This window comes from Suillus bovinus (assembly GCF_016758785.1).
Source record: "Suillus bovinus strain UH-Sbo-P2 chromosome Unknown EDB93scaffold_40, whole genome shotgun sequence".
Lineage (NCBI taxonomy): Eukaryota > Fungi > Basidiomycota > Agaricomycetes > Boletales > Suillaceae > Suillus > Suillus bovinus.
Genome location: NW_024542096.1, coordinates 93308 through 120703, shown reverse-complemented (window position 1 = coordinate 120703; position 27396 = coordinate 93308). Strand labels below are relative to the sequence as shown.

At 45.9% G+C, this 27396-nt stretch overlaps 8 protein-coding genes across 8 annotated transcripts; 3 read left to right on the top strand and 5 right to left on the bottom strand.

Annotated features, from left to right (window-relative positions):
* Positions 1-4092: 4092 nt before the first annotated feature.
* EDB93DRAFT_1105108 (uncharacterized protein) lies at positions 4093-4630 on the bottom strand (the record flags this gene model as incomplete). Its single annotated transcript, XM_041447475.1, has 2 exons — positions 4093-4540; positions 4608-4630. 2 exons carry the CDS (start codon positions 4628-4630, stop codon positions 4093-4095), a joined length of 471 nt encoding a protein of 156 aa, XP_041306228.1.
* A 1307-nt stretch (positions 4631-5937) lies between these two features.
* Positions 5938-9163, top strand: EDB93DRAFT_1241355 (uncharacterized protein; the record flags this gene model as incomplete). The annotated part of the gene is made up of 12 exons (XM_041451865.1): positions 5938-5961; positions 6059-6373; positions 6447-6665; positions 6726-6905; positions 6958-7154; positions 7205-7412; positions 7461-7610; positions 7706-7768; positions 7824-8003; positions 8080-8250; positions 8313-8657; positions 8711-9163. The coding sequence occupies 12 exons, from the start codon at positions 5938-5940 to the stop codon at positions 9161-9163; spliced, it is 2505 nt and encodes an 834-aa protein (XP_041306227.1).
* A 1861-nt stretch (positions 9164-11024) lies between these two features.
* EDB93DRAFT_1251821 (uncharacterized protein) lies at positions 11025-12516 on the top strand (the record flags this gene model as incomplete). The annotated part of the gene is made up of 5 exons (XM_041453206.1): positions 11025-11138; positions 11196-11558; positions 11611-11838; positions 11919-12047; positions 12217-12516. The coding sequence occupies 5 exons, from the start codon at positions 11025-11027 to the stop codon at positions 12514-12516; spliced, it is 1134 nt and encodes a 377-aa protein (XP_041306226.1).
* A 980-nt stretch (positions 12517-13496) lies between these two features.
* Positions 13497-15265, bottom strand: EDB93DRAFT_1105106 (uncharacterized protein; the record flags this gene model as incomplete). The annotated part of the gene is made up of 13 exons (XM_041447474.1): positions 13497-13520; positions 13663-13797; positions 13853-13901; positions 13955-14180; positions 14241-14381; positions 14434-14493; positions 14608-14634; positions 14743-14756; positions 14804-14832; positions 14884-14922; positions 14982-14996; positions 15054-15073; positions 15214-15265. The coding sequence occupies 13 exons, from the start codon at positions 15263-15265 to the stop codon at positions 13497-13499; spliced, it is 831 nt and encodes a 276-aa protein (XP_041306225.1).
* Positions 15266-16634: 1369 nt separating this feature from the next.
* On the bottom strand, positions 16635-17843 carry EDB93DRAFT_1154665 (uncharacterized protein). Its single transcript, XM_041449831.1, has 6 exons — positions 17753-17843; positions 17631-17696; positions 17517-17576; positions 17044-17465; positions 16940-16988; positions 16635-16888 (listed from the first exon to the last, which is right to left on the bottom strand). The coding sequence occupies exons 4-6, from the start codon at positions 17358-17360 to the stop codon at positions 16643-16645; spliced, it is 612 nt and encodes a 203-aa protein (XP_041306224.1). The 5' UTR covers positions 17361-17465; positions 17517-17576; positions 17631-17696; positions 17753-17843; the 3' UTR covers positions 16635-16642.
* Positions 17844-19232: 1389 nt separating this feature from the next.
* EDB93DRAFT_1291026 (uncharacterized protein) lies at positions 19233-21466 on the bottom strand (the record flags this gene model as incomplete). The annotated part of the gene is made up of 7 exons (XM_041454555.1): positions 19233-19707; positions 19759-20112; positions 20163-20358; positions 20408-20417; positions 20472-21234; positions 21284-21380; positions 21435-21466. The coding sequence occupies 7 exons, from the start codon at positions 21464-21466 to the stop codon at positions 19564-19566; spliced, it is 1596 nt and encodes a 531-aa protein (XP_041306223.1). The 3' UTR covers positions 19233-19563.
* A 2079-nt stretch (positions 21467-23545) lies between these two features.
* EDB93DRAFT_1329375 (squalene synthase) lies at positions 23546-25301 on the bottom strand (the record flags this gene model as incomplete). Its single annotated transcript, XM_041455139.1, has 5 exons — positions 25012-25301; positions 24673-24887; positions 24045-24624; positions 23870-23995; positions 23546-23818 (listed from the first exon to the last, which is right to left on the bottom strand). Exons 1-5 carry the CDS (start codon positions 25243-25245, stop codon positions 23546-23548), a joined length of 1428 nt encoding a protein of 475 aa, XP_041306222.1. The 5' UTR covers positions 25246-25301.
* Positions 25226-26083, top strand: EDB93DRAFT_567492 (uncharacterized protein). The gene is made up of 3 exons (XM_041456739.1): positions 25226-25259; positions 25313-25889; positions 25945-26083. The coding sequence occupies exon 2, from the start codon at positions 25668-25670 to the stop codon at positions 25875-25877; it is 210 nt and encodes a 69-aa protein (XP_041306221.1). The 5' UTR covers positions 25226-25259; positions 25313-25667; the 3' UTR covers positions 25878-25889; positions 25945-26083.
* The last annotated feature ends 1313 nt before the right edge of the window (positions 26084-27396 follow it).

Below are 27396 nucleotides of genomic sequence, written 5' to 3'. Positions count from 1 at the left end.
GCAGGGTCTGTCTAAAGTCTCCACCGAAGAGCACGGTTATTCCCCCAAAATCAGCCTCTTTGTTTAGAAGATCACGCAACGTGCGGTCAAGGCACTCCAGAATATGACGATGGAGCATCAGAATTTCATCGCAGATGATGAGGGAGGTCTCCTTGAGAAGCTCATGGACGACATCTCCTTTTTTAATGTTGCATGAGCTGTCCTCGTTAATGGGAATGGGGATTTTGAATCGTGAATGAGCCGTACGTCCGCCTGGTAGGAGGAGGGAAGCAATTCCAGAGGAGGCCACACAGAGGACAACCTTTCCTTCAGCACGGAGTTTTGAAGTGATGAGTTTGCAGAGATATGTCTTGCCGCATCCCCCTGCGCTATGGACAAAGTATGCATGTCCGGGTCTTTGCTGATTACGATTCATTGCATCCTCGACCACAGCATTATAGACCACCCTCTGCTCGACATTAAGCAAAGGGACTCCTTCATCCACTATCTGCTGAAGCTCCTGTGGGTCATACTGACGCTGCTCAGCGATGAGCTGGTTGCCCTCCATGGCCCCCCATCTTTCTGCCATTCGAGCTACTGGCATTTGAGGAATTGCTTCCAAAGACTTGCCATTTTTGCGGAGCACCCCATCAATGAGATGAAGACCATAGTTGTGTACCTGTTCCTCTGTGGGGTCAGGCATGTTGAACGGTGTGTGAGTGAGGTGGTGACGCAGATCATTGCAGAGATTTTCCTTGAAGCGGTTCCAAAGATCATCAGGGCTGGTAGGGTTGCAGTGCAGCAGGATGATGGCAAAGAGATTGCGCATGCGATTTCCTGTGTACATATGAGAGGCATCCCGCAAGCACTGGATCCATTTGTAATCATCATCAAGCAGACCCCTGTGCTGACATGCTTCCTTGAAAGTCTCATAGAGAGTCCCATCATGTGTCCGAAGGTGTTCGAAGGAGGTAGCCCCTTGAGATTATGGTGAGCTTGATTGATAAAAATTGTCTTAGACATCATACCTTTCACTACAGTCAAAAGCAATCTCAGATAGAAGTGCTCTCTGGAGCTGGGCGCAGCAGCGTACATTCTTCCAATCGCCATTCCTCGCTCCCGTATCTTCCATGCACCTTTGCTCCAAACGAATTTTGAGGGGAAATCCTGATAGAGGCTGTCGTGGGCTCCAGCTGCCACCAAGTTCTCATTGGCATTGGCTTTGAACCATCCAGTGAGGCAAGTATCTTTCACTTCTGCGCGCTCAAGGACTTCCTCAGCATCATCCTCGGGGTCATAGAACACCATCTGTTCATTTTTGAGATAGACCGGCAAACGGTAGACAGAGGGCCATTCGAGATGCATCAAAAATTTGAAGATGCGCCATGCAGCCTCGGTAGAGCTGATATATCTCGAGTCCAGATATGATTTGACGTCATCCACCACTCCTCTCATCTCCAACGTAGCGCGGTCGTTTCCCTTATAAATGTATTTGTGGATGTACTTGACAGATTTGATAGAGGCGCAGACCTCGAGATTGATGTGGCAGTTGAATTCCACCAGCAGTTCGGGGGGATGTGGAACAACATCCTTGTTGGTGAAGATGATGTCGTTCTTTTGGATGGTGTGACCATTGTCAGGTCTCGCATACTCAGGATAGCCATCATCCTTCATCAGGGTCTGGGGACAGAATGTTTTTGGAAAGTGCTTTTTGCACCGCAAATTCTCTATGCAACGCTGCGGACTGCAAGGGCCATGCAGCATGTATTTTTCCACAACCTGATAGAGCTGAGGATGGATGTTCCTGTCAGGAATCTGAGCGGAGATGAAGGAGTCGATTTGCTCAGTGGTACAGATCTTATAATCTGGCTCCAGGAAGATGAGAAGGTGCATGTGAGGCAGGCCCCACTTTTGATATTCGATGGTGTACACCAATCCAGCAACCTTCCCATAGTAGCCCTTGCGAACCTTCTTCAGCAGCCCTTGCTGCTTCTGGTAGAAAACCCGAGCCACCAAGTCTGGGCGGTCCACAGCACTCTGACCTATATAAGAAATTGTCAGCACAAAGTCATACACAACGCATCAAATAAGAATCATTACCAGGAAGGAGATTCTCTGTGATTTCAGGCCAACTTCCATTGGCGGTCATCGTCAGGAAGAGATCCGGCTTTTTGCAGGCATGGCAAATGGCTAAAGAATCTTGAAGCAGCTGGTGCATATATCGAGGGCTCCCTGTGTGAGAGGAGGGAAGAATAATAGAGCAACCTGTCTGAGCCAGATCATCTACGCCCTTGTTGCGAACATTATCTGCTAAGCTTTGATAGCAGTCTGCCTTCAGCCGTTCTTGGTTGCTTCTGATCCAGTTCAAATTGCTCTGTTCGATGGAGGCCCAAGCATCGACGATATACTGCTGGAACAATTTTCCACCGCAAAAGATATTGTTGTGATAGATGGGAACAGGGCATGGATGAAGTCAATAGGCATAGTACAACAGCTGAGTGACATTCTTTGCGACCGTGCGGGTATTTGGCGGGAGAATCAGAGGTATTCCAAGGTTCCAGCCCTCCTCTCCAGATGGAAAGAGAAGGACATAGTGAAGTGGGGAGTACGCATGGCTGAGCTGACTTATACGCTGGAGTCGACCTCCTTGAAGCCGTAAGACGATGTCCCGTTTTTCGGATACCTGCTCAGATCCATCTCCAGGAATGATCACAGCAATTTCATCGGCAGTGGGAACATTATATCTTCGACCATCTGTGCCTTGCTGGAAGTGAATGCGTGCACAAACATCCATGTGCTGCTCTGGAGGCTTCTCTTGCATGACCTGATAGGCCTGCTTGTAAAGAGCGGCATAGGGATTGATTTGATACAGCATGTCATGGAGCTCCCTGAGAATGCCGCGATCAAGACCTTCATTTCCAGGTCGGGTGGCGCGAATTTTGGTGGCTTCCTCGGGATCGTAGATATAAAGTTGCGCATATGAAGGCTGAATGCCTTCTGGAGGTATGAGACTACCCATGAGGTGATGCAGAGATCCATGAATACAAAAAGCATTGGGGCCAGAGCCTTGGAGGGCTCTATCCTCGATATCGACACTGACCGACGTGAATGCAAGAGCGCTGTTGTACTGCCAAATCTTGGAGACAAATGTCCTGTCAGTATAAGCGCGCTGCAGTTCTGGCACCATGGTGGAAAGGGCAGGAGGACGACTTTACCCTCCAAGCAGCATGTACCGAATTTTGGATTCCGTAGGGACGATTTTGAGAGTCTTTCGGATGCAAAGTGCAATGCATGGCACTTGGTGCACTCTACATTAAGAGTACCAAGATTGTGGATGTTTATAGGCTCCCTGTATGGTCGAGCTCCATCAGGGATAGGAACAATGTGGTTGATAACTTCTTGATCCTCTGCCTCATGCTCCTCATGCTGTTGAAGCTCTTGAGCTCTTCTCCTTTCTTCATCAGCAGCATGATTTTCTTGAGAAGCAGGATCATTATATTCATGCAGCGCCTCTTCTAAGCGCTCTGCCTGCTCACGAATCCTTTGTTGTCTCTGGTGTTGGATCTCTTCTTTGTCTTGATGTGCTCGCAGATGATCCCGAGCCAGCCTATTCTGCTGCTCCTCTTCATGCTGACCTGCTCGCAGATGATCCTGAGCCAGCCTAACCTGCTGCTCCTCTTCCTGCTGCTGCAATTGAGCCTCTCTTTGGATCCTCTCAGCTCCTTGCTGCTGCAGGTGAAGAGCTGCCTCATGCCGCCATTGAGCCTCTCTATTGATCCTCTCAGCTTCTTGTTGTTGCAATTGTTGTTGCAATTGTAGCTGAATTTGACGTCGTCGGAATTCCTCCTGTGCTTGCCTTTGAAGCAAGTCATTTCTAATGCGCTCATTTTCCATTTGCTCTGCCTGTAAATGGTGTTGAAACTGAATGTTAAATTGATGATGATCAGGTTCAGGTGGTCCATGCAAAGGCGGAGCAGGATTAGGCGCAAAGTAATGAAGAGGATTGTCAAAGTTGTGAGGACCAACTGCTCCCTCATAATGAATGGCACCATATACAGGAGGAGCAGGAGCAGGTTGAGCAGGTTCATTATGCACCTGAGGTACCTGCATGGGCTATATGCCAGCTGCCATTAGCTCTGCTTGCGCCTGCTCTCTTATCTCCTCTCTGTCCTGTTGCCTACGACAGTTGCACTGGCGGCGTCTATCATTATGAGCTGCATTCATCTGCTCATTCAGGCGTGCATTATAATCAACAGGAGGGTGCTGATGAGCACGTTGTACATGCGCAATGGCATTATGTGGCAAGCCAGGATATTGACCAACTGGTAGCGGTTCATATGGAAAGTGAGGAGGAGGCTGCCACGCAAAAGGTCGCGGAACAGGCCCTGCTTGTGGTTCATTATCTGGCATGAAATTCGGCTGTGGTACATGAGGTGGAGGCCTATCATGAGCAGCATGTTGGTGATTGCGCCTGGTAGGGGACGTCATCTGGAGTCGATTGACTCTATCACGTTCGCGTTGGGAGTGACGCTCGCGCTCTGGGGTAATATGTTCTTGATTTCTAAATAGCATGTGCAGACATTAGCATCATTCACCTTGCATGTAGCAATATATAGTCAGCAACTCACGGAATGGGCATATTTCTGTCCATGTTTGATATTTAAACGGTTGTTTAGCAAGTGCAAAATTTGAGTCGCCTGAGCCCATCAATAAGTCATTTCTATCTTTGTTGATAAGAATCAAAACCCACAAAAAGTGTATCACACTTTGTTACACTTGGCTGCGGGGGAGGGCAATTTAATTCGAGAATTCTATACAAAAGCAGCAGCCAATTGTGTAATGATTTGTGTCACCAAATTGTGTAATGATGTGTGTCACCAAGTTATGTAACAAATTGTGTAACCAAAATCCGTTATGCTTTTGCTATTCTCGATGCTCGCTCCCTTATAGTAGGAAAAGTGAGTTGTTTGTCCGTATTATGGGTGCAGCGCAGTAGGCGTGCAGAACACTGTCCACTATATCGTGTTTGGCAGCATTTTTGGACACCGTGGAATTTTACCTTTCAAAATTCTGAATCAAGACTTTTTTGTTCTCACCATTAGCAAAGTCAAGCGAGAAAACCACGCAAGATTTCCAAAGTAAGCATTAAGCGAGGTAAGCGAAAACCACATGGCATTTAGCATGTCTAAGCGACCCAAGCAAAAACCACGCGAGCGTCCGTCCCTTCCCGCAACCGTTCTCCCTTACTTTATAGATCTAGACGTGTACCATTTTTTTTACTGTCACCGCAGTAAGGAACGGCGTACAAGTTGATGTAGTGACCTCTGATCAAGACTTTGCCAACGCAGCTGCAAGCCGCTTGTCGGAAATTTGCGAAACCTATTACAATGCTCCGTTGTTGAGATGACGTTGAAATCCCTATTGTCATGATCATGTAAGATTGATTGCTGAGTTTCAATGTATCGCAACGTGATTGCAAGGCGCTTGCAATGTGTCCTTACCTGTATTTGTGCTCTCACCATCTGTATTCCTTCATTTCCTCGCTCATATCAATTCTGTAGATACCCCGTATATATCTGTCAACATCATGGGCTCTGACAGGGCCAAACTCTGTGATCTGTGCGACCAGAATATCAAACCACGCGGCTGGTCCACTCACCGAAAAGCCTGTGAGAAGAACACTCAAAAACAAGCCCAAGATCAGCGCATTGCAGACTCAATCAGGCGGCGAAAAGGTGCGTTCTTGAATACTCCATTTTAATTCTGTGTCTGGACTAACTGCAGCAGGTCTTGTTGGTGGGACTGCTGTCAATGCGGTGGCGGGTTACAGTCTGAATCCGCTTGAGACACAGGGTAAGTCTTACCGTTTATCATTCTATCAATCTATTGTGTCGTTTATTTTACTTATTTGAGCATCAACAGTTCAGCGCGACCCTTCAGCATCGACGAGTTTCCATGATGATAATTCAGGCCCTACTTTTGGTGAGTTTGATTATTTCTTTGGCTGTTTTGTTGGATATAATTAACATGGACTTTAGAAGAGCAGCCAGCTATCCCTGATGACGACGGGGACCTTCAGTATCATGAATTTCAGCTTGATGACATCAAGGTCGAGCACCACCTGGGGAGTGGGATCCCGACCAAAGTCTTTGCTTTCAATGATTTCACGTGTCGCCCTGCCCATCATTCCTCATGGTCTGCTCCAGAACCTGACGCACAGCCTTGGTGTCCTTTCAGGTCTCGTTTGGAGTTCAATATTGCTGAAATCGCCCTCGAAGCGGCCCTCAATAATGAACAGACGGACCATCTCCTTGACATATGCTGCCGCTGCGCACAGAAGTCAGAGAAACTAACTTTCAAGAACCACAAGGACGTTTGCGCTAAGTGGGATGCAGTTTCTCAGCGCTTAACAGGGGTTGTATAGCCCATTGTTGTATGATTCTTATTGGACTAATGTTTGAGCTTAGTTTACAAAGGACGTGATTTCGATACCCTTCGCAGATAAATCATGGGACTTTGACATCTACTATCGCAATCTTTGGGAGTGGGCTACTGACCTCCTCCGCGATCCTCATCTGTTTCCTTATTTTCATTTTGATGCCCAGTGCTTGTCGAAGTTCAATGGCCAGTCTTTTGAACGATTTGTAGATGAACCCTTTACTGCTCAAGACTTCTGGGATGCTCAAGTATGTACTATCCATATATGTTGTACAGTAATTTTGATGGCATCTCAATGTAATTCATAGTCGCAGCTGCCACATAGCGCTAAGCCCCTCGCCTTCATATTGTATGCTGACAAAACAAAGTTATCTAGTTTCGGTACTGCAAAAGGTTATCCCATCGTTGCACGATTGGCGAACTTACCCACCCACATTCGCAACAGTCAAGGAATGGGTGGCGGTTATATTGTTGGGTGGCTTCCTGTGGTATTACAATATATATGTTATGTGCATTACTTCATACTGATTCTATTCATAGGTGAAGGAAGATAAAGCCCATGCCGGCAAGCCGGCATGGGCTAACTTCAAGGCCACAGTATGGCGCAAATCCTTTGAAAGGATACTGTCTTCACTCGCTGCAAAATCAAAAACTGGTCAATGGTTGGTGTGTCTAGATGTTGTTCAGCGGTGGTTTTTTCCACTGATACTCATTTTATCTTCCGATTTTGAGGAACAGTGAGCTTCGGACTTTGTGATTGACGTCTCACTAACTTACATGTTTTAAGGTCGACAATGGTGCTTACTCGTGGTGTTAGGGCCTTATGGCCATGCCCAATCTGTCTTGTTCCCCATGATAAACTTTCGGATATGTCGCACTGCTATCCACGTCGCACATCTCGTGAATCACAAGCTATCCTAGCAACTGCACGAGAAAGGGAGACCGCAGAAGAGCGGGAGGAAGTACTGAAAGAATATGGACTTTGTGATGTCCAGGTAAATTTATCTTTACTCTTGTGCTATATTGTTTTAACATTGTCTTAGAATTCGTTTTCGACAGTGTCCTCAATGAATGTACATCGTGCATTGTCTTGGGACAAATTGCACTTTCACTCTGGTGGTCTATGGCCTGATCACTTATGGGTAGAGCTTCAGAAGTGTATAAATGGTCTCGGACGAGAGAAAACATCTCAAGTAGACAAGAGGTAAGTCGTTTATGATTCATTTTGACTTGAACTGACATGAATTTACATAGCTATGAAGCATTTCCCCGCTGGTGAGACCAAAAGCATCCAAATCAGGTCATGAACATCTCATTTACCAACAACTCCACGCATGAAGACATTTCGAAGGTTCGTAATTTTTTTCCGCTCTACCTCGCATCTAGTATTAACATATCACTACTAGATGATAGTATATGCGACCCACAATATATTGACAGAGGCAGACTGTCCTCTCGGTTACCTGCTCCTTCGTTGTGTCCGACTTTACCTTGAACTCGATATGTATGCCTCGCTCGAGGTTCACACAACGGAGACTATAAGCAGTGGCCGACACACACACCTTGCATTTGCAGCTCTTTTGCGGGTATGTCTCATTTACTATTTACTTCTTTCAATAGGCAACTAATTTCTATTAGCAATACATAAACAAAACGGTCGAGAGTGAGAAGAACTGGAATTTTCCGAAGTTGCACATGGGCTCGCACATTTTTGACGATGTCAAGGCAAAAGGAGCAACACGAAACTACAATACCAAGCCGAACGAGAAGATGCATGGCTCGCTAAAGGACTCGTATTTTCTGTGCACAAACTTTCGTGACATAGCAGAACAGGTGCATTTCAATTTTAAGAAAATGATCTATTATAATACCACAACTTGATTCAACTTTGACAGATTCTCCGTATTAATACGTGGCAGGTGGCTGCAGATCATATACGCCACCGCTTATTTGAATTTGATGATCATCAATGCCAATTGGATGAAGAAGACTTACTGGAGGAAGAAGACTTCATTGCCACTGTCGTCGATCGTCCTATCTCAACATGCAACTACCTTCACGTGAAACTGGGATCGAAGCAACCTCCGCTGACCTTTGATGCGATTCAGATGGCTCATCAAGCAGACCAGGCCTTCAGTAACTTCTGCATCAAGCTCAACAATTTTCTAAATGTTCTTTTGCCCTCGTCGAGCATACCGTTGCCTGAAGGCAAACACATTCATCTCCGAGGAACTGATGAGGTATGTATGTTCATCTTAGTTCATTTTTTGCTGCGCTGACATACTACACACAGATTACAGAGCACCGCTTCATACGCATCAACTATGAATCAATGGTTGATTGGTGTCAACATACAGATTACCTTCGTTGCAACCCCCGTTTCTTTGGTTCGCCATGCTTCAACTGCATCTTCATCCGGTTGACAGAGAATAAAGTCATTCTCGGCCGTCTGATCTTCTGTTTTGAATGTCTGGTTGGGAATAATATGTTTCCCTTGGCTCTTGTTCACCCTTTTGACGTTCCTACTGGTTTGCGCACTCGAAAGGACAAGGATCTCAACCTTTTCAGAGTTCACACAAGACCACGAGCACAGGCACAGTTTTTTTCTGTTAGATCATTCATATGTGGGGCCCTTCTGGTACCGGATGGACCCTCTGATTATTTCGTAGTCGATACTGCAGATACTGACATGTTTCTTCACCTAAAGATGATGCATCTGGAGGCAGGGCACATTGTGCGCATTTGATCATTTGTCTTAATGAGAACCTTTTTGCTTCATTGGCTGCCATCATGGACACCTTAGGTTCTCGACTGCTACTTAATCTGACCAATCCTTTTGTTGCTCCTACCAGATATTTCATTACCAGATTATAAGGTACGTCTTATTAACTTTTATCAATATGTCATAGAACACTGATTATACTAGCAGCTCAGCTCCCCCTTCCTCAATTATGGCACCCCGTGCAAACCAGCCTTTGCGATCAGGTTCAGCTTTCAAGGTCCAGGCCATACCACAGCATATCCACCCTAGAAACAAAGATATTAGGTGAAGACCCCAATGATCTCATAGATGAAGGTCGCGTCATTCTCCAAGGACGAGGACGCAAAGTTAGCGACGAAGATCTCCAGCAGCACAAATGGACAAAGCTGATCTCAGACCTTAAACGGCAAGTCATTCTCTGGTTTTCACCATACTTATCATTGATTGAATAGGTACAGACTCGCTGAGATGATGCATAATCATCTCCCTCGCACCGGGCAATCCCAACCAAGTACAATATCATCATTCATCTCTGGACCCATGCACTCCACACCTCACAAGCATCTCCAGCTCTATCAGATGCAAACATACCTGTGGAGCTGCCAGTGGCATTCAAACTAGCGTTGGAACTTGCATTTTCAATGCTCTCATTCGTTCTCCGCAATCCGACGTGAAAAGCCACACATTTTTCTTGCTCAACTCTCAATCCTTATCTCACAGTCCTACTCACCTTCTTGGCTACCATCACAAAACACACAGAGACACTTTCTATAATGGAACGTTCAATACCTTGGCATGATCTTGCCCGCTTTTTTGCCACCATTCCCCGCAATATCTTTGCTGCGCAGGGATTGGATATCCCAGCTACTGGCGGTGAGCGGTGGGCAATGCTGACAAGTGGTTGTGCCCCGCCTCTCTCCGAGGACTGGTGCCTTCGTGGGATGGAGTAGATTGGTCGCAAAGTCTTTGAGCGTGGATACTGGAAGAGTGGAGAAGAAAGGCGGGTGGAGGTGGAGATTCTGGATATGGAAGAAGGCAGTCAGCTAACTGATGGGATCATCGAAGATGAAGATGACAAAGAGGATGGTCACTCCCACAGGGAGAGTTTGCGTGGGGAGACGAGCAAGAGATGGAGCTGACTTGTGCGCTGTGCTGTTTCCTTGTCAACTGTTGTTGATGGGCTCACCTGGGTGGAGGGCACACGTGAATGGAGGGTTGAGGGTGTATTGGAAGCGAAAGTGATGCGCTGGCTTGAGGAAGAGGAGTGGAGACGACGTGGTTGTCGATGTCAATGATGAAGATGACAAAAATGATTCTGAGGAAGTCAAGGATCTCAAGGTGAGTTGCCTTGTTGGTGATTCAGACTGACCTTCTTGAAGAGCCGGCACTGCATTTGTTCTGATCCGATGGCTGGCTCCACGAGGCTCTTGGCAATCTTGTACTGGCTGCAGCATGTACAGATCTTCTGCTTCAGGTGAGCCCACTCAAACAATGTCTCGCCTACTCCATTCTGAGCATCGTGGCAGGCTATCCTACTCTTGTACTAGATCCTGGTGCATATCCCATCAACAAGGAGCTCAAGACGTAATATCCCAGCCTATGATTTAGACATGACACACTGATTATTACTTTGCAGTGCTGATTTCATTTGTTGTATCAAAGGTCACTTCCAGGCTATCACGCTTTCCTTTGTAATTGATAGTCAAAGAGTAGGCATGTTTTTTCTTGGTGCTGCTGATACATTGCTACAACTTTGGCTGCATCAAGCATGAGGCATGATGATTTACCTTATATACTGCGCTGTCATGCTGACTGTTTTCTCATCTCCTTGCATCTAGTTAGCATCATGTCTCATTTCTCTCAAAACACGTCTGACTCAGATGGTGAATGGGATGCAGAGTCCAATGTTGAATCTGTTGCAATTCCGGGGCCAAACGCCTCGAAGGGAGACTTCATGGATGTAAGTTTTAGATGTTAAACTACTTGATTTACCTATCTAACTCTCCTCTCACTCTAGGCACTCAAGGCGCTGCAAATCCAGGTTCAGAAGCTCGTTGAGGAAAATTGCACTCTTCACGAGGAGAACAAGGTTCTCGTTGCCGAGAAGCCTAAATGCAAACGTCGCACAGAAGCTCCCGACAAACTCCTGGCCCACGAACAAACAATCACACTCTATGCTCGTAAATACGGTATGACTGTTGAAATGTTCCCCAACACCGACCTTTTCAGCATGCAACGTCCCGAGAACCCAACACCATTCAACAGCCGAGACCAATACTTGACAGCAATGACCCAGGAATCGGCGTTTTTGGACAAGCTATATCAACACTTCCCTAGTTGCTTACACAGTGTTATGGAAAGCTCGTATTTCAGCGATCTCGTACGTATTACATGTTTTGCTACTAACTGTTGAACTAACAATCATCCTCCAGGTAATGAAGTCCATCTCCGAGGCTCGCTCATCAGAAATCAACAAACTATGTAGTGTTGCGGGCAGTATATTTGACCTTCTGGGAGTATACTTCAGCAATACCCAGTACCGCAGAGCCGACGTCGCAGACATACAGAAAATGCTTGGAGTGTCAGCAACAAATCCAAAGTACAAGACATTTCCACCGGTCCTGTTCCTTGGAATGCAAGAGGACCCTACCTTGAAGACTGTGTTCGGAAACTGAGAACTTTTGGCTAAGGTATGTGTTTTTTTTCGTTCAATTTGTGACATTGATATATCTCTGAATAGATTCTGAAGGCCGCACTTCGCGGTGTTACTTCGCTTCATCAAGAGACCACTGGTGGACCAAAGACCAATGCCCGAAAGTGGAACCTTGAACACATTACACCAGGATCTATTGCGTGGGCTGCTGTCATTGTAAGTCATCTATGCTATGTCGAATGTTCTCACTCAGTCGATACTATTACAGGCAATCTTTTTGCTATCACCCGATACTGAATTTCAGAAGTCAGGCACAGGAAAGTCCTCCGGCATCAACTACAAGGACCTTTTCTTTCACTACAAGAAACTCTTGCTCACCAAGTAGGACAGCCGCCGCATCCAGACCATTGTGCAAAACATCGACCGAGCAGTTTTTGGCTCTGCTAAATCTTCTACTCCTGCAGCCACTCAAGAAGATCACTCCAGCGAAGTCATTCGTGCAATGAACGCACTCGATATTGATAGCGACACCGAGTCAGATATATCTGAACCTACTCCAACGTCTTCCGCAGTCCAGAGTACCACTGCCTTTCATTCCAACACTGTCGAGGTGGCACAGCCTCCCACCACTCTCAGCACTATTTCGTCACTTAGTACCACCTCCACTCTCAGTGCTACTTTCTGAGCTACTGTTCAGGGTGATGCGGCAGTTCCAGCAGCTACTAATACAGTTGTAGCACAGGATGCAGATGTGGAACAGCCACCAGCTCGAGGGAGAGGGAGAGGAAGGGCTAGGGCAAAGAAGCCTGCAGCTACAGGTGTTCGATGCAGTGCTCGTGCTGCTTAGGATACTATTAGTAGATATACTAGTCTTTTTTCATTTCATTCATTTGTAATGTTACATCTTTGATTTGCCTTTCATGCGCACCCAATCTTATTAGTCTATGCTACTTGCTATTGCCTTAGGTATTAGCCAAAAATGATGGTTCAAATACAATCAAGTTACCTTACATAAAAAGACCCTTTAGCCTAATGGTTTTGTCGCAGTAAGTCCTAAGTATCATGTGACCTTAAGCTTAAGCTAATAACTACTACACGTCAAGCATTCGAAACCTGCCAAGTACAGACTATATAATAGACAAGGTAAGCATTAACACAAACCAGATAAGATAGTAAACTAACTAATATAACATAACAGGACCTAATAAAGATAGAAAAAGGGGCTTGTAAGATAAGGTCCAGTATTCCAAGAAGTGGTGACATGGGGGCATCATTACGACCAATTGCTGTACAAACAGTCCATTACAATGACTAATATTGATTTAAACCTATTTCAATTACCATTACAATTGGCATTGCAATGACGGTTGCAATGCCCATTACAAGGCGCACTCTATCATTAAAATCTATTTCAAGCAGCAGTTTGTATTTAAAAATTTCAATGCTTTGTAATGCATTGAAAGCTAGATTAGGAATTTCTGACACTCTGTTTTAAGCATTGTGCAAACAAGTTGGTAGCATATCGTCAGCGATGATGGATGTTATCGGTTCTCGACAGGATCTGTGATATCATGTTTGCAGTGGGGAACTGCAAAATACTCTGTAGGTATATACACGTGTTCAGTGATTCGGTTTATAGACATTATAGATTACACTACCTAACTACTACACTATCACTATCATCAGGTGCTACACAGAACCGTAACTTAATTATCGATTCATAAATTTGCCTCACTCTTCATACCGAGGAACCAGCCCGAACATGCCATGATCATACCTCAACGGAGTCCATCTCGTGCTGTTCGAACCTCAGCGGAGAAGTCCAACATACACAATCTTCAAACGTTGTACTGACTTCTACGCAGTTATCATGGGCATGGGTATCCCAAATACTGATAATGAGACGGGGTGCGAGAATAAATGGCGCGGTATCGTTGAAGAATTCTGAGATACTCATCGCCGGGGTCTAGGAGTGCATATGTTTAGCTGGACCGTCTGTATAATCATTCAGAATCTCATACCGGAATATGAGCCCACAATACCACCAATAATATTTGGTTTGTCAAATTCCTGGATGGAATCTATGAATGCATTCACAACCCACTAGATGAGGGGGGACTTACAGAGCAAAGTACAGGATGTGATACCGAACGATCATGACCATAGATGAATTAGCCCTCATTCGGACTCCCCTCCGTTCCTTTAGATGCCTCGCGAGGATGGCAGCCGCGAGAACAACTAGTAAGATATCATAGCACACAATAGGAATGGAGGTATAGATCGCAGGCATAGGTCCTATGTTGAAGGAAAGGGTGCAGTACTTGACATTCGGAGTTATGATTTCTACCACTATGCAATGAGGGCACTGGTGAGCTTGCAGACAACTCGATTTCAGTAAAAAAAAATTACCCGAGAACGCGCTACGTCGACTGTATAGATAGATGTCCATCCCAATTGAGAGGGCGATGATGGGCAAGAACAATATCACTAGAACATAGAGTAGGAGCTTGGATTGGTTGCATATGGCATAAAGACGCCAGATGAGGATGGCTGAGGATACAAGATTGAAATGTGTAGCGAGATGCGAGAATATACGACTTACCTTCCGCAAAGCAAAAATACACTGAAAATCCCCATTCAATCAGAACGACGAGACCGTAGCCTATTTCAATTGAGTGGTGAACGAAGGTACTTTGGGTTGAAAACGATATACTTGCAGCTATAAAAGTGGACAACGGCTATTGAGACTTTTCTTCAAGACAAATTTGGGACTTACGGCTAGAATGTTTGTTAGCTTTAAACGCTTTCAACAGAAAGTATCGGTGCACTGACTGATTCGGGAATATACAACAATCCTCCCCCTTAGAGTCAGTCAGTTGATGATAGCTCTGGGAGGCTGAGGGCTACATACAAAAGCCACAAAGCCTAACACGAATGTCAATATACATATGCAAGAAATCAAGACGACGTACAGTGACAGGAAAAGACCGAAATATCGAACCTAGCGTAGCCAATAAAATAAAATAAACTTCATTGACAGAACAAAACTTACAACGAGGTACAAGCATGACATCAGTGACCACGGTCGTTTCTGGAGGTTCAGTCAATCCCCGGGCTGATGTGATTGTGCAGATATGAGGTTAGACTGACCCAGACATATCTAACCTACGCCGATCATAATAATTATAAGCATCAACCGACAGAAGAGAAGACCTTGATTACCTCCTTTCCCAACAAAAGAACTGAATAATATGTCGTTCAGTAGCCGTACGAGGTTCACAAAGGTTACTAACAGTACTCATAGGACATCAAGGTAATAACAGGCACTGAAATCGAAGTTTTAACATGATGCTTCGCTTACACATCGGTGAAACTGACGAACCAGATAGATAGTTATTCCAGCGGAGACCAGTGACGATTTCCTGTTCCGACATGAGACTGTAAATCGAATGGGTGATCTGAAGTGATTGGGGGGCGGCTAATCGAGACCGATTCACCATACTTATAGAAGGCATAGGGTTTTTCCTGAGTCTCGAGGGCTGTGAGGGTCTAATCAAAGTCCTCATATTGATATTGATAGTTAGCTAGGAATGAACAAGTATCACTCCGAGATTCGTGACCGACGAAAGTGGCTGTTACATCTTGGCCAGGTCCCTCATTACTCGTATATGTCACAGCCAACGTGTTCCTCTTGTTCTGTGGGTAGTAAGAGTGCCTTAACAGCCTAGAGAACGTGTAATGAGGTCTCGATAAGGACCAAAAGCGCCTTGCAGGCGTCTGCAATGTACAAGCGCTTAGATAGTTTAATTATCTTGATAGAACATGGTCGCGTACCCTTTAAGGGAGCAGAAATCAGGCTGAGCAAAACAGAAAGATCAGCAAGGGCCCCATTATAACATTAGACACCGGAACATACTAGACAAGGGCATTGAATGGTCAGAATTATCCGTCCGGAAATTCAATTAAGGCTCCGATTTGCCGCCGAAAGCGCCACAGCAGGGTCATCGATGGACTAACCATGACAGGCAACATGCAGCCTTGACTCGTGCCCACAAAAAACTTCATCAACGTTTGGTCGACCTGGAATGAGTCATAATGCTTGTATAGATGGACATATTATGGAAGGAACGTTGTCATCGGTGAATTATGCATACCTGTGCTGCATCTGTTCGAGTAAGAATTATTTCGTGGCGTCGCGACTTTGTGTTTAGGATTAATGCAGGCAGGCATTACTACCCTGCACAATGCACGAATAGTGGCATCGCATTGACAGAAGAGTTTGAAGCTGTCGCAAGCTGTGATTTTAAACTTAAGTTAGCCACGAGAAGGCACCAAAGTGCGGCAGAATCCAGTGGAATTAAATCCTAGATATCTTTAATGCATCGGAACGATACGGAAAAAACCAGATCATGAAAACCAGATCATGAATACATGCGTGAAGACAATCTTCTGTCATCGGAGGATGGAGGGCACGCGAATCATATTGAGACCTAATAAATACAATAGCCCAAAGAGAGAGAAATGTGATGGGATTGATGAGACACGTACATATTTGATCCATTATACATGGCAATTAAGAAAGGATGGACACGAATGGATCACGCTCATGATGTACAGACCGACAACACAAGATCAACTCATGTAGCAACTGCATAAATAGACGCGGAAGGCATCTGACAACACCAAACAAAAGCCCAAACCTCTGCAGCAGCAGCTCCCACAGCAGCAAATGAGGCCGCCCTGCTGGTTTGACCACTTATAAGCACACGATATTACATTCCCACAGAGTTTCATTTCACGCACCCTACTCTTCAACATTGCTCGTGGTGTACACACTCGTAAGACGCCCCAGGGTGCAAAGTTAATGGGATGTCAGAGACCATCTCGTGCTGCTCGAATCTTGGCGGCGAAGTCAAACACACACAATCCTCGAACGTCGTACTGACAAGCAAGCAGTCGTCCTCTGCGTGCGTGTCCCAAATGCTGATAATAAGACGGGGCGCGAGAATAAATGGCATCGTATCACTGAAAAACTCTGAGAGATCCATCCCCGCGGTCTACGAGTGTACATGTTAGCTGATATATGCACCATCTTTGGAATATCGTACTGGAATGTGGGCCCATAATATCACCATTAAAATTTGGTTTGTCAAATTCCTAGAGGAGAATTAAATTAGCACTTTCGGAACCCACTAGACGAAAAGGAACCTACAGGACAAAGTACATGGTATGATATCGGACGATCATTACCATATAGGCATTGGGTCGCATGTTGTATTCCCTCTGTCCTTTGGCGTGTCTTGCGAGAATAACAACCGCGAGAACAACTAGGAAGATATCATAGCACACGATGGGGATGGCCAGAAAGATCGCAGTCATAGGCCCAATGTTGAAGGAAAAGGTACAGTACTTAACGGTCGGAGTAATCAATTCTTGGACTTTGTAACGACACAACGTCAGCTTACAGATAATCTGATCTGAGCGAAAATTCACCTGAGAACGCGTGAGGTCGACTATACAAATAGACATCTGTGCCTATCAAGAGGGCGACGATAGGCAGGAATGTCCCTAATACAACATAAAGTAGGAGCTTCGATCGCTTGCTTATTGCGTATAGGCGCCAGATGAGAATGGCTGCGGATGAAAAATCGGTATACACTATGAGTTACTGACTACATAACTTACCTTCTGCGAAGCAAAAGTACACAGACCCACCCCATTCCAGTGCAACAAGAATGTTGTAGCCTATTACATAATGAGGAAATTGCAGTTAAGTTTAAAAACATGAAATATACTTGCAGCTAGATGAAAGAGGTCAACAACGGTTGAGACTTTGCTGTGAAACAAGTTTGATGTGACGTACGGCTTAAAGACGGTTCAACTTAGAATACTCTAAAGATGGAGAGCATTGATGGACTCACTGTTTGAGCTATATAAAACAATCCTCCCCCTAGCGCTAGTCAGCAAAGGATGGCTCGAACGGCATAGCAATACATACAACAACCCCAAGTTCTAGTGTCAATGTTAGTTTGCAACGTGAAGGACACAAGTCACCACGACGTACATTGCAAGGGAGAGACCAAGATATCGGACCTAGCATAGCAAGAGATGGTACATATGCATAGACGATCAAGTATTGTAGCAGGGCGAACTCACAACAAGGTACAGGAATGACATCAGTGACCAAGGTCGTTTCTGGAGATTCGGTTAATCTCCGGGCTGGTATCATTGCATGAATAGTATGGGGTAGAACACTGACCCAGACATACTTAAGCTGCGCCGATGAAATTACGACATGAGTACTCGGCCGACAACAAGAAAGTCTTATATTACCTCCTTGTCAAAAAGAAGAACTGGATAATATTTCACTCAGCAGTAGTGCAAGGTTCACGAGGGCTACTAACCGTACTCATAGAGCATCACTGTAAAGAGCGCCACTAAATTGATATTCAGCACGATGGTGCATTCACAAAGTAGTTAAAGGGGCTGACGAACCAGATATACTGTCGTTCCACCGGAGACCAATGACATTGTCTTCCGTTTGTGACATGAATGTGCAATGGGGAATTCGATGAGTGAATGATGGATGGGGAGATGGAAATGGAAATGAACGGCTGGAATGACTTACATATAAGTCGAAAACGCGGAATTTTCCTTGCGTCGTGGTGTGGCATCATATGCGTCTTTGTCACTATTATTAGCTTGAAAGTGCTGTGTTTAGATTGGCGATCAAGTTGATTATCGACAAATGATCATCAACTGATGCAGAGTGACTGTGAGATTGCTATATGCTAGATTCTTCAGTGTGTAGCATCGCATTTTGATGTTCGCTTCATGATAAATCTATGATGTTGAGGTATGAGTATACAGGATGAGGAAACAAGCGTGGCAAGCAGTCCTCGCCGGGTATCACGTATCAACCTTGGTGCTGAGCACTGAGATGGAGTTTAATTTCCAACTCAGATTGTTCGCCGCAGTACCTTTTGGTTTGCTTACGGCCAACTGGACGATATCTGACACAATAGCATTGTATGCCTATGCCCATTCACTGTCACGTCGTGAGGTGAAGTGGCCTGGAGCGGTGTTGGGTCCAGATATAGAGTGTATTGTTACTTGAGCGCTGGACTCGGAAGTGAATAAGAGAACAATTTTAATGATTCAATTGAGCGAGCGTTATGTATATTCAATGAATGCACTCAACTGGACTTCTACCAGTTATTGTGATGCCCTCACTTCTTTAAGTATAATTCAGTATGTCTAGTCCATTGGAAATGTATGGCATGACTTACGACCTATCAGCCTTTTTCCTATCGACGAAGCGGGTGGCAGCATCAATTATGTCAAAGCTATACGGCCGCGTCAGGACATAATACGGCAGGTTACTTATCGTATACGTAGTTAGTACAGCTACTACAGCAAGGGACTCAATATTGGCGGTGCATTATGTAAACTTCACACGGTACCCAGCCATGGTGTCGCCGCGCAGGCCTAGGGGAATGGCCAACGAAACTCCGCCCGTGGAGTCGATCAGCTCGCTCCGCCTGTACTGGCGTGTTGCTTCGTCTCTTGCCCTTCTCAGGAAGTAGGGGTGTGCAGCAGATAAAAGAATCCAATGTCCACCGGAACGCAGGCTATACAAGATATAATGACTAAGTACACGATCATCAATCTACACCAAAAGCACCTCTAGTCTCATTAGGTGCCATTTTACTTTACACCCGCAACAGGAGTCTCACAACCCTGTCAAAGCCTGAGCTGCCTTCCTTGCATTCGCTTTCAGGCCCTCGACCTGCAACTCCATGTTGCGAATTTTCTCTCGTGCTGCACGGAGCTCACTATTGAGCCGATCGACTTCAGCTTCTAACACAGTCTTGCCCTACACTTGGCTTGAGCATCGAAATTCAAGGTCAACAATAAGAGAACGTACTTCATCAACTCGCGTTGGGGGAGTGAAGGTAGCCGGAGATTCTGAGACGGGCGAGGCGGGTCGAGGCACCGGTGCCGACTCAGATCTTAATAGAACCGGTGTTTGTGGCACTTGTGTAGGCATCGTAACAGCTTTAGTGACAGGCGGAGGTGCACTGAACGCAGTGGGTGCGGGCGCAGGTGTCGGCGCAGGCGCCGAGGGCGTGGGTGTCGATTGTGCGCCATTGAACACAACGCCATTCTCAAGACTAACAAGCTTCAATGCGGCAGTCTTTCCAGCAAAGAACTCGCTTGCAGAGAGAGAAGGCTCTGACGAGGCCGCAGCTGGGTAAATGTCGGATTGGAATGAATCCGCCTGGTGATACTGTCAGTGACTCTATCGCAAGTGTTGTAAGGAATACTTACTTTGCGAGGCACAATGAAAGCGATGGGCTCCACAGATGAGCCTGACACCTTGTACGCACGAGCAATCTCGCAATCCGACACGTTAAGTGCACGACGAGGTAGGAAACAGATTCCCCGCTGGGGATCTGGAGATTTATGCTCTGCTAGCGGGAATAGCGAGTCACTCTCGTACTCGTAATACCGGATATTTCCATCGCTGTTGGACTTAGATTAACCAGGAAAAAATACATTTAATACCGCCCTACCCTTTGCCAGCTAGACGCAACTATATGAGAAAAGACGAGTCCTAAGCACATACGAGGCACTCACCCAGGAAAAGAATGCCATTGTCGCTCCAGAAAGGCATAACAACACCAGCAGACTGATCAATAGTCGTTGTCTTGATATTTCCAAGACCTCCAGCTTCCCAGATGGAGACTTGACGGTCACTCATCTTGCTAAAACCGGTAGTCGCAATCTTGTCAAGATCACCCATCCACACGACACGAGCACCTTTGATACCGCCATGCGCCTCAGTGACGCGAACAGCTTCGCCTCCAGTACGAGGATCGAATAAACGAAGTTTTTTGTCTCTACAGGTCGTCGCTATGAGTGTGCCGGTAGGGTTGAAGGCGAGACACTGAATGGTATCGCTGTGTCCGGTAAGAACAGAGCGTGGGCGATCGGTATCAGCAAGATCCCAAAGCTTGACTGTGTGTTCGCTTGACGCACTGGCGAGGACGTTAGATGCGGTGGGGTGGAAGAGAACCTGGCCGATCTTGCGCGGTGATGCATCAATCCGGGCGACAGGGTCAAAGTCTTCTGGTACCCAATGATCCTGGCCCCAATCTTCAAAAGCGGAAGACTCGACCTTCCATATCATGACCTTCCCATCTTCACCGCCAGAGGCGACGATAGAGTCGTTATGTGGGGACCAATCGGTGTCGAGGACGGGGGCAGTGTGACTGCGCGCGAGGGGAATAACATCAGGAAGCTTGTGCGGGAAATTTGGGACAGGTGCAAAAGGGGAGGGAAGGGGAAGTATTGCAAATGCGCCACCTCCAGATGCGTTCCAATTAACGCTGATATATCGCTAGGCGGTATGTCAGCGAAAGACGGACGTGAAGAGGGAAAGTGGTCACCCCAGAGGCAGAGACAAGATTCGTGTCCCAAGCGCTGCCGGAGAGCTTCACATTGTCGTATCCATGTTCTTTCTTTGCTGTCTGTCCGAAGACATGGCTGTGGGAGGTGCGATCACCAATCAGTGTGCTGCAATCTTGGGCATGTACTCACCGATACTTAGATGCACGAACAAATCGAGACATCGTCCGCGATTATCTGCAAACGATGGATACTTCTTAACAGAAGAAGTGAACAAAACCGTATCCTGTGCTGTTGTAACCCAGCAACTTGTGTCCGCGGCTCACAATATTTAACAGTTGTGTTTCGCACAGAGCGTACAGTTTACATGTTCGGGAATCACCGAGCGTGCGAAAGTTATACAGGATGGGGGTCCTGTCAAGTATCCACCACAACCGATTGACCTGCTAGTTAAGATGTGTTGGTAGCTCGCAAGTAATGTTATAGTGAACCCGACAAAATAGCACGATCAGCTCTCACAGTCAGTCCCACCGTGACTGGATGAACCAATGACAAGCTCATCTAGTATATCATTATGGCACGATGCACTAAAAAATAAGTTTGTTTCATATACTGACGGATCTCCAGTAGTTTGACATTCTGCCGGATTCTGCCATCTGCCGGTTAGGCAGAACCAGTTGGCAGAATGGCGGATTTGACGCGACGCGACCTACATCTAGATTGTTTATCCCCGGACTATGTGATTCTGCCTATGCAAATCTGCCAGCAACCATTCAGGCTGACGGACCTACTTACTGAGACTGGACTTCTTTATGGGATATAAAAACAGGCTCTCGATTCTTAGAACTATCATTAGGGATCCCCTCGACGCATCTTATATTACCTAGCAAGATTCATGCATTTTTCATTCCTCCTTGCTGCTGTTGCTGCTTTGACAACATCTATGTCCGTCAGTGGCAAATATGTCGAGCAGTGCATAATTAGCCCCCATCCTTGCGGCCCGGACCAAAGAGTCCCAAATGAATTTGAATGCTGCACAAGCAAGGACGATTGCAAATTGGATGCGAGTATCCATCGGCTTTGCATCTAGGATTCGACCCCATGACTTACCCTTGCGCCTTGTATCAATAGGTTGCCACCAAAATACATAGATGTGTTTGATTGGCTCGGAAAACTGAGCGCGTTCATAACAGTGGGTCGTTTTTCTGCTTTCATGTCGCCCCAGCGGTCAATTGACGACACGATATGCAGTTGATTGGTATGCTCATTGCTACACGAATTTCTGGACTACCTCGAACAGACTCTAGAATAACATGACATTGAAAAAATTTTCTCGCAAATCGATAAAACACATTCATGTTACTCGCCTTGCTTACAATTTTCCACCAATGCACAAGTTATTCAGCCAACATCAAAGTTAAGGCAAAGCATTAAGAAGGAGGAAGGGCTAGTGTTGCCAACTGTTTTGCAACATCTCAAAGTAGTTTCATCTATTGGCTTATTGTTTCGCCTTGCGTGCGTCTTTCGTACAGGTAGGCATTAATTTGTTGTTGATCCTGGCATGCTAATACGACCATCTCGGATGATTTTGATGGCAGATTTGATGCACTCCGTTGACGAGAGGCGTGAGGAAGGTGTAATCATAGGATCCGTGAAAGAGGTGCTTGAGGATCAGCGCCAGCTGTGATATCCACAAACCCGGAGTCCACAGAACGGTTAAAGTTACAGTTTAGAATTGAAGGGCTCATCATATATAGCACAAAGAGCAAGTAACATTTGTTACATGAGACAACGGTGACGAACGACGGGGCTGTTGGGCAGCTAGCGCAACGAGTTGAACGTTGAGACTTAACCGGACTTTGCAAGGCCTTAGCAAAAGTTCACGTGTTCTCTGATCCCCGAAAAGGCTTGTACGTCACGTTATCCAGTTTTACCAGTCCGTCTGTTCAGCCAGATCAGTTATATATAGCAGAGGATGATGAGTTCGAACAATACATACAAGTACTCGTAAAGCTCTCAGGCTTCGATGGTCCTCGTAAGTTAGGGTCCGCCCGTTGTCAAACTCTCAAGTGGCTCCAAGTCTTGTCGATTATCTTCCAGCTCCAGTTATTTGTTTCTTGACTTCATAATTCTCACAAGTCCCGCCCCATGTAAAAGCATTTTAACATAGCATTGATAGGATGGAAAAAGATAACTAGCAATCAAAAGGCATCAGTCCATTACATAATGGTAACAATAAGTTTGAGGGTATACGACATATTCCAAGATCAAGATACCAACGCGACAGTCTGGTATCCCAAAAGTTATGACTGTGAAACGAACTTCAGTATAACCCACACGATGAGAGCGCCGAGACCCAGCATAAGCAACATTGCGCCAGCGACATATGTGGCAAGCTCCCATGGAAACAAGTCCCGAGGTAAGGGTGCGTTCCTTGGATCTGCAGCAAGACGCTCGGCTAGCCTTTTCTCCTCTGCTCTGAAGATGGCTGTTCTCTTGTCCGTAGAGTCGTATGTCGGCCCCCTATCGCTGAGCATGACGAACGAGGGGAAGTTTTGTTCATACCATTGTTCGATCTGAAGGATGTTTCGTCATAGACAAGCAACATGAGGGTGCGAATGAAGTACCTTGCAACACATCACCGAAATTTTTAGGAAGTTCGGGTCATGCGGTTTCGCCTTGTGGTGGATCTTCCGTGCGTACTCTCGGAAGATTAGGGCGACTTCTCTTGTATTTGTCGACCGCATGATGAGCTGCGGCATATCAGCATACCTACATGAATTATGGATGAATATGACGTACTCGAGCAGCTTCCGCTTTCCGTATCTTGATGTTGCGTTGGAACATTTCAGGGTTCATGAAGCAAAGCGCCAATGTCGCCATTGCCATGGAGACGGGGACCGCGCAGAACACGAACACGCTCTGGTTTTTGAGTAGGCGGAGGTAGTCCAAAGAGTCGCATGCGTGTCGCAGAGCATCGAGAACCATCCCGCTTTGAATCCATGTGGCATGCTCGACATCACCCTTCTCGTACAAATCTTTCATTTCGTTGAAGCCGTACTTAGCCCAAATTTCCCTAGGCCAAAAGAAACGTCTCTCCTCGACGTCTTCCCGGAAATCACGGATGATATTAGTCTTTTGGAGGAGAAGACCCATGGAGTTCGCTAGTTCAAGTTGATCGCAGAGGAAAGACGCTTCCTTGCCCGAGGCTGACCAAATGCGAGTGAGGCCTTCACCTACGAGGCCTGCGACATAGTGACAGTACAGGTCATAATCTGGAACAGTCTCGAGGTAGACAGTGCCGTTGGTTGCAGCCTTATGTGCGTAATCCGCCATACCGTTCTCCATTTTCTGACAGATGTCAAGAATGACAGTCTTGTATCTGCGGTAGATGTTAAATCGAAGAGCGCGAATGAAAATGTGGACGTACTGAGGTGGTAGTCTATTGACTTCTTCTACGATTGTGTGGTATTCGAGGAGCAGGTGTCGATCTTTCTCATCAGGGCCGTTCTCTGTAAAGTTCCAGCCAGGCGTTACTGTCAATTCGTGAAACTGGCGAAGTATTGGTTGCTTCTTCTCGTCGGAAATAGTCATGTCATCTTCAATTGTGTCCAAACCGCGCAGAATGAGGTAGTAAATGCAAATCTGGAAAGTTAAGAGTCATTCATGCGGATGAGTTCAAAGAAATGACTATCTGGTTAAACTAAATACGCATGCAAGCATGGAAAAAGACATATGGAAAGAAACACAGAAGAAACAAGGTGCTTACTGTTCTTGCAAGGTCGCCGTCAAGCTCCTTGATGACAGCTGCAAAACTTCTACTTGTCAAGTCAAGGAATTCCCAGCAACGGCGCATTGAGGCACGATCCCAGCCTGACGTGGGGTGCTCTTGCTGAGCCGTGATGTCGCGTTTCGTCTCATGGTAAAGGTAGAAATGAACAAGAGTTCTGAACTCGAAAGGGTGTGTCAAGAGGAGACCTAGCATTGAAGTCAATTTTCCCATAGTTGCAGTCGTCTGTAAAAAGTCGTTTGAATGTTGTGGTGTTGAATGAAAAAGAAGCACTTGCCAGCTGTTGCTTCTCCACCTAATGTGAACACGGTCGAACCACAAAAACGTCGCCAGGCGCTAATGAGTTTGTCCACACGGAAATTTCCGGGCCGTTGGGGTAAAGTTGTCAAACAAAATTTCAAACTGCAGCACTTGGTCGTCTTCACTAGCAAGTCTATCCGGAATGTGTATAGAAACTAGCTAACTGAAAGCTCTACGCTTCTCAAACGCAATCAATGCAGAGTGGCAGAGATGATTATATAGCAGAGAAACTTCCTTCAAGAAACGCGTGGGATCAAGTTGAATTGTGGCTCATGGGAAGTTGGGAACGTTAACGTTATACCTAAACCATCGGATATCGACAAAACTTACAGATCATGGACGATATAGCCCATCCTCCAGTCCGTCTACAAGCCACCTCATCAATCCCAATCTCCTCCAGACAGGCTCTCACTCGCATCAATAATTTTCTCGACGATTTTCAAGCTCGTAGTACACCCTCCAAGGGTAGTGATACCTCAATCACTGCCCAACTTCAGAAGCTGAGTAAAGCGCTTGAGCAGGAGTGCATCCGACAATCAAAATGATCATGTCACGAGGTGAGCTGATATTACTCATGGTAACGCGGACAAAGTCACTGACTCGTACATATAGATTTCGGACCAGTGTGTGGGAGTCGGTCGAAAAGTACCAGCCTTAGCCTCACGTATACTAGAAGGAAATATTGAAGCACGCTGCGAGACTATGGATCAAATTCAGTTTTCCATGCGTATAGCATGCACTCACGTCCCGCGTCCGTCCGTACTATCACGGGCTCTTTTCTCGACGTACCTTGGTCCTTGATAAGGATAGAACAATACGGGCCTCCTTGGGATTTGTAAGTGTTGTCGCTGTTCCGTACTTGACGGTCGACCGATAGCACCTGTTCTCCGAAGAACAATGGATGTATCACACGAATGACTTTTACTTATTTTTCTCGATATTCTCAAATGAGCAGGATCTCATGCAGTCTTACAGTCCCAATGTTTTGTGTCTGTACCGATATTTCAATCCACAGATTTCAAGCCCATTCTTTGTGCGAAATCATTCTCTTGAGCCACTCATTCACTCACTCCATGGATCAGACCAGAACATTAAATGCGTTCTAGATTCACTTCTAGGAGTCGGGCGTGCTATGCTTGACTGTGATGCCATCCGATTTCTCCCGATTTACCCCAAGTTCAAACCTGGGGAGTTCACTGTTCGTCTCTTTGTACCTGTACACGTCATATAATTGTCAAAGTATGCCATTCTTCCTAACGAAATAGGGCTTTCGCTGATTTATTCACGTCAGCCTGAGTTAGTGTGCTGCGGCATGTACGTCATCTTTGTCCGCTCATCTAGGCTTCTTCACCTGTGACGTATCATTCATTCTAGTAATGCAGCTTATGCATTTAGTATGGATCACAACATGTACTTGAAAAATACACGCTCATCATGCCTAAGTGTCAGCGTCCCTTGCTCAGTCACGCTCCTTCACTTTTTGACTGATCAAATTTCCTATAGGTGGTACGGGTCTTTGGAACTTCTGATAGAAGACGAACGTGAACGGCACCCACTACATCCTTGGAGGTATGTACGTACCAATGAGACCGGCCTGTCAAATTTTCTATAGGCTGTCAAACCTAGCTTTGGTACCGCAGCCCGTATCGCACTTACCATTCATGAACATTGGCGTCTTCTTGTCTGCGGATCTACTGTGAACATCCTCACTGGCATGAACCATACTTGCTGCGTATTTTCGGCTGTCAATTGCCATTACGACATAGTCATTGGATTGCGTGTCAACACACCATCATTCTATTCACTATTAGTTCGTGCATAAGAGGTGAAGTCCCCTTGTCACAGGGATGTGCTACTGAGAATGTGCATAAATAAAGCGGAGATTGGCAGCTTGGCTCAAATACATGAGTTGCACGCACAAGCTGCGATTGATGTGCCTGTCCCCAGTAATGCAAATGAAAGTTATATGACCATGAAGCCGAACTAGGTGGGCAAATGGCATATGTGTCTGATTCACTTTGTCGCATCTTTCCGTGTTCATTCCTCTCAGGGTCTTGTCTTTGG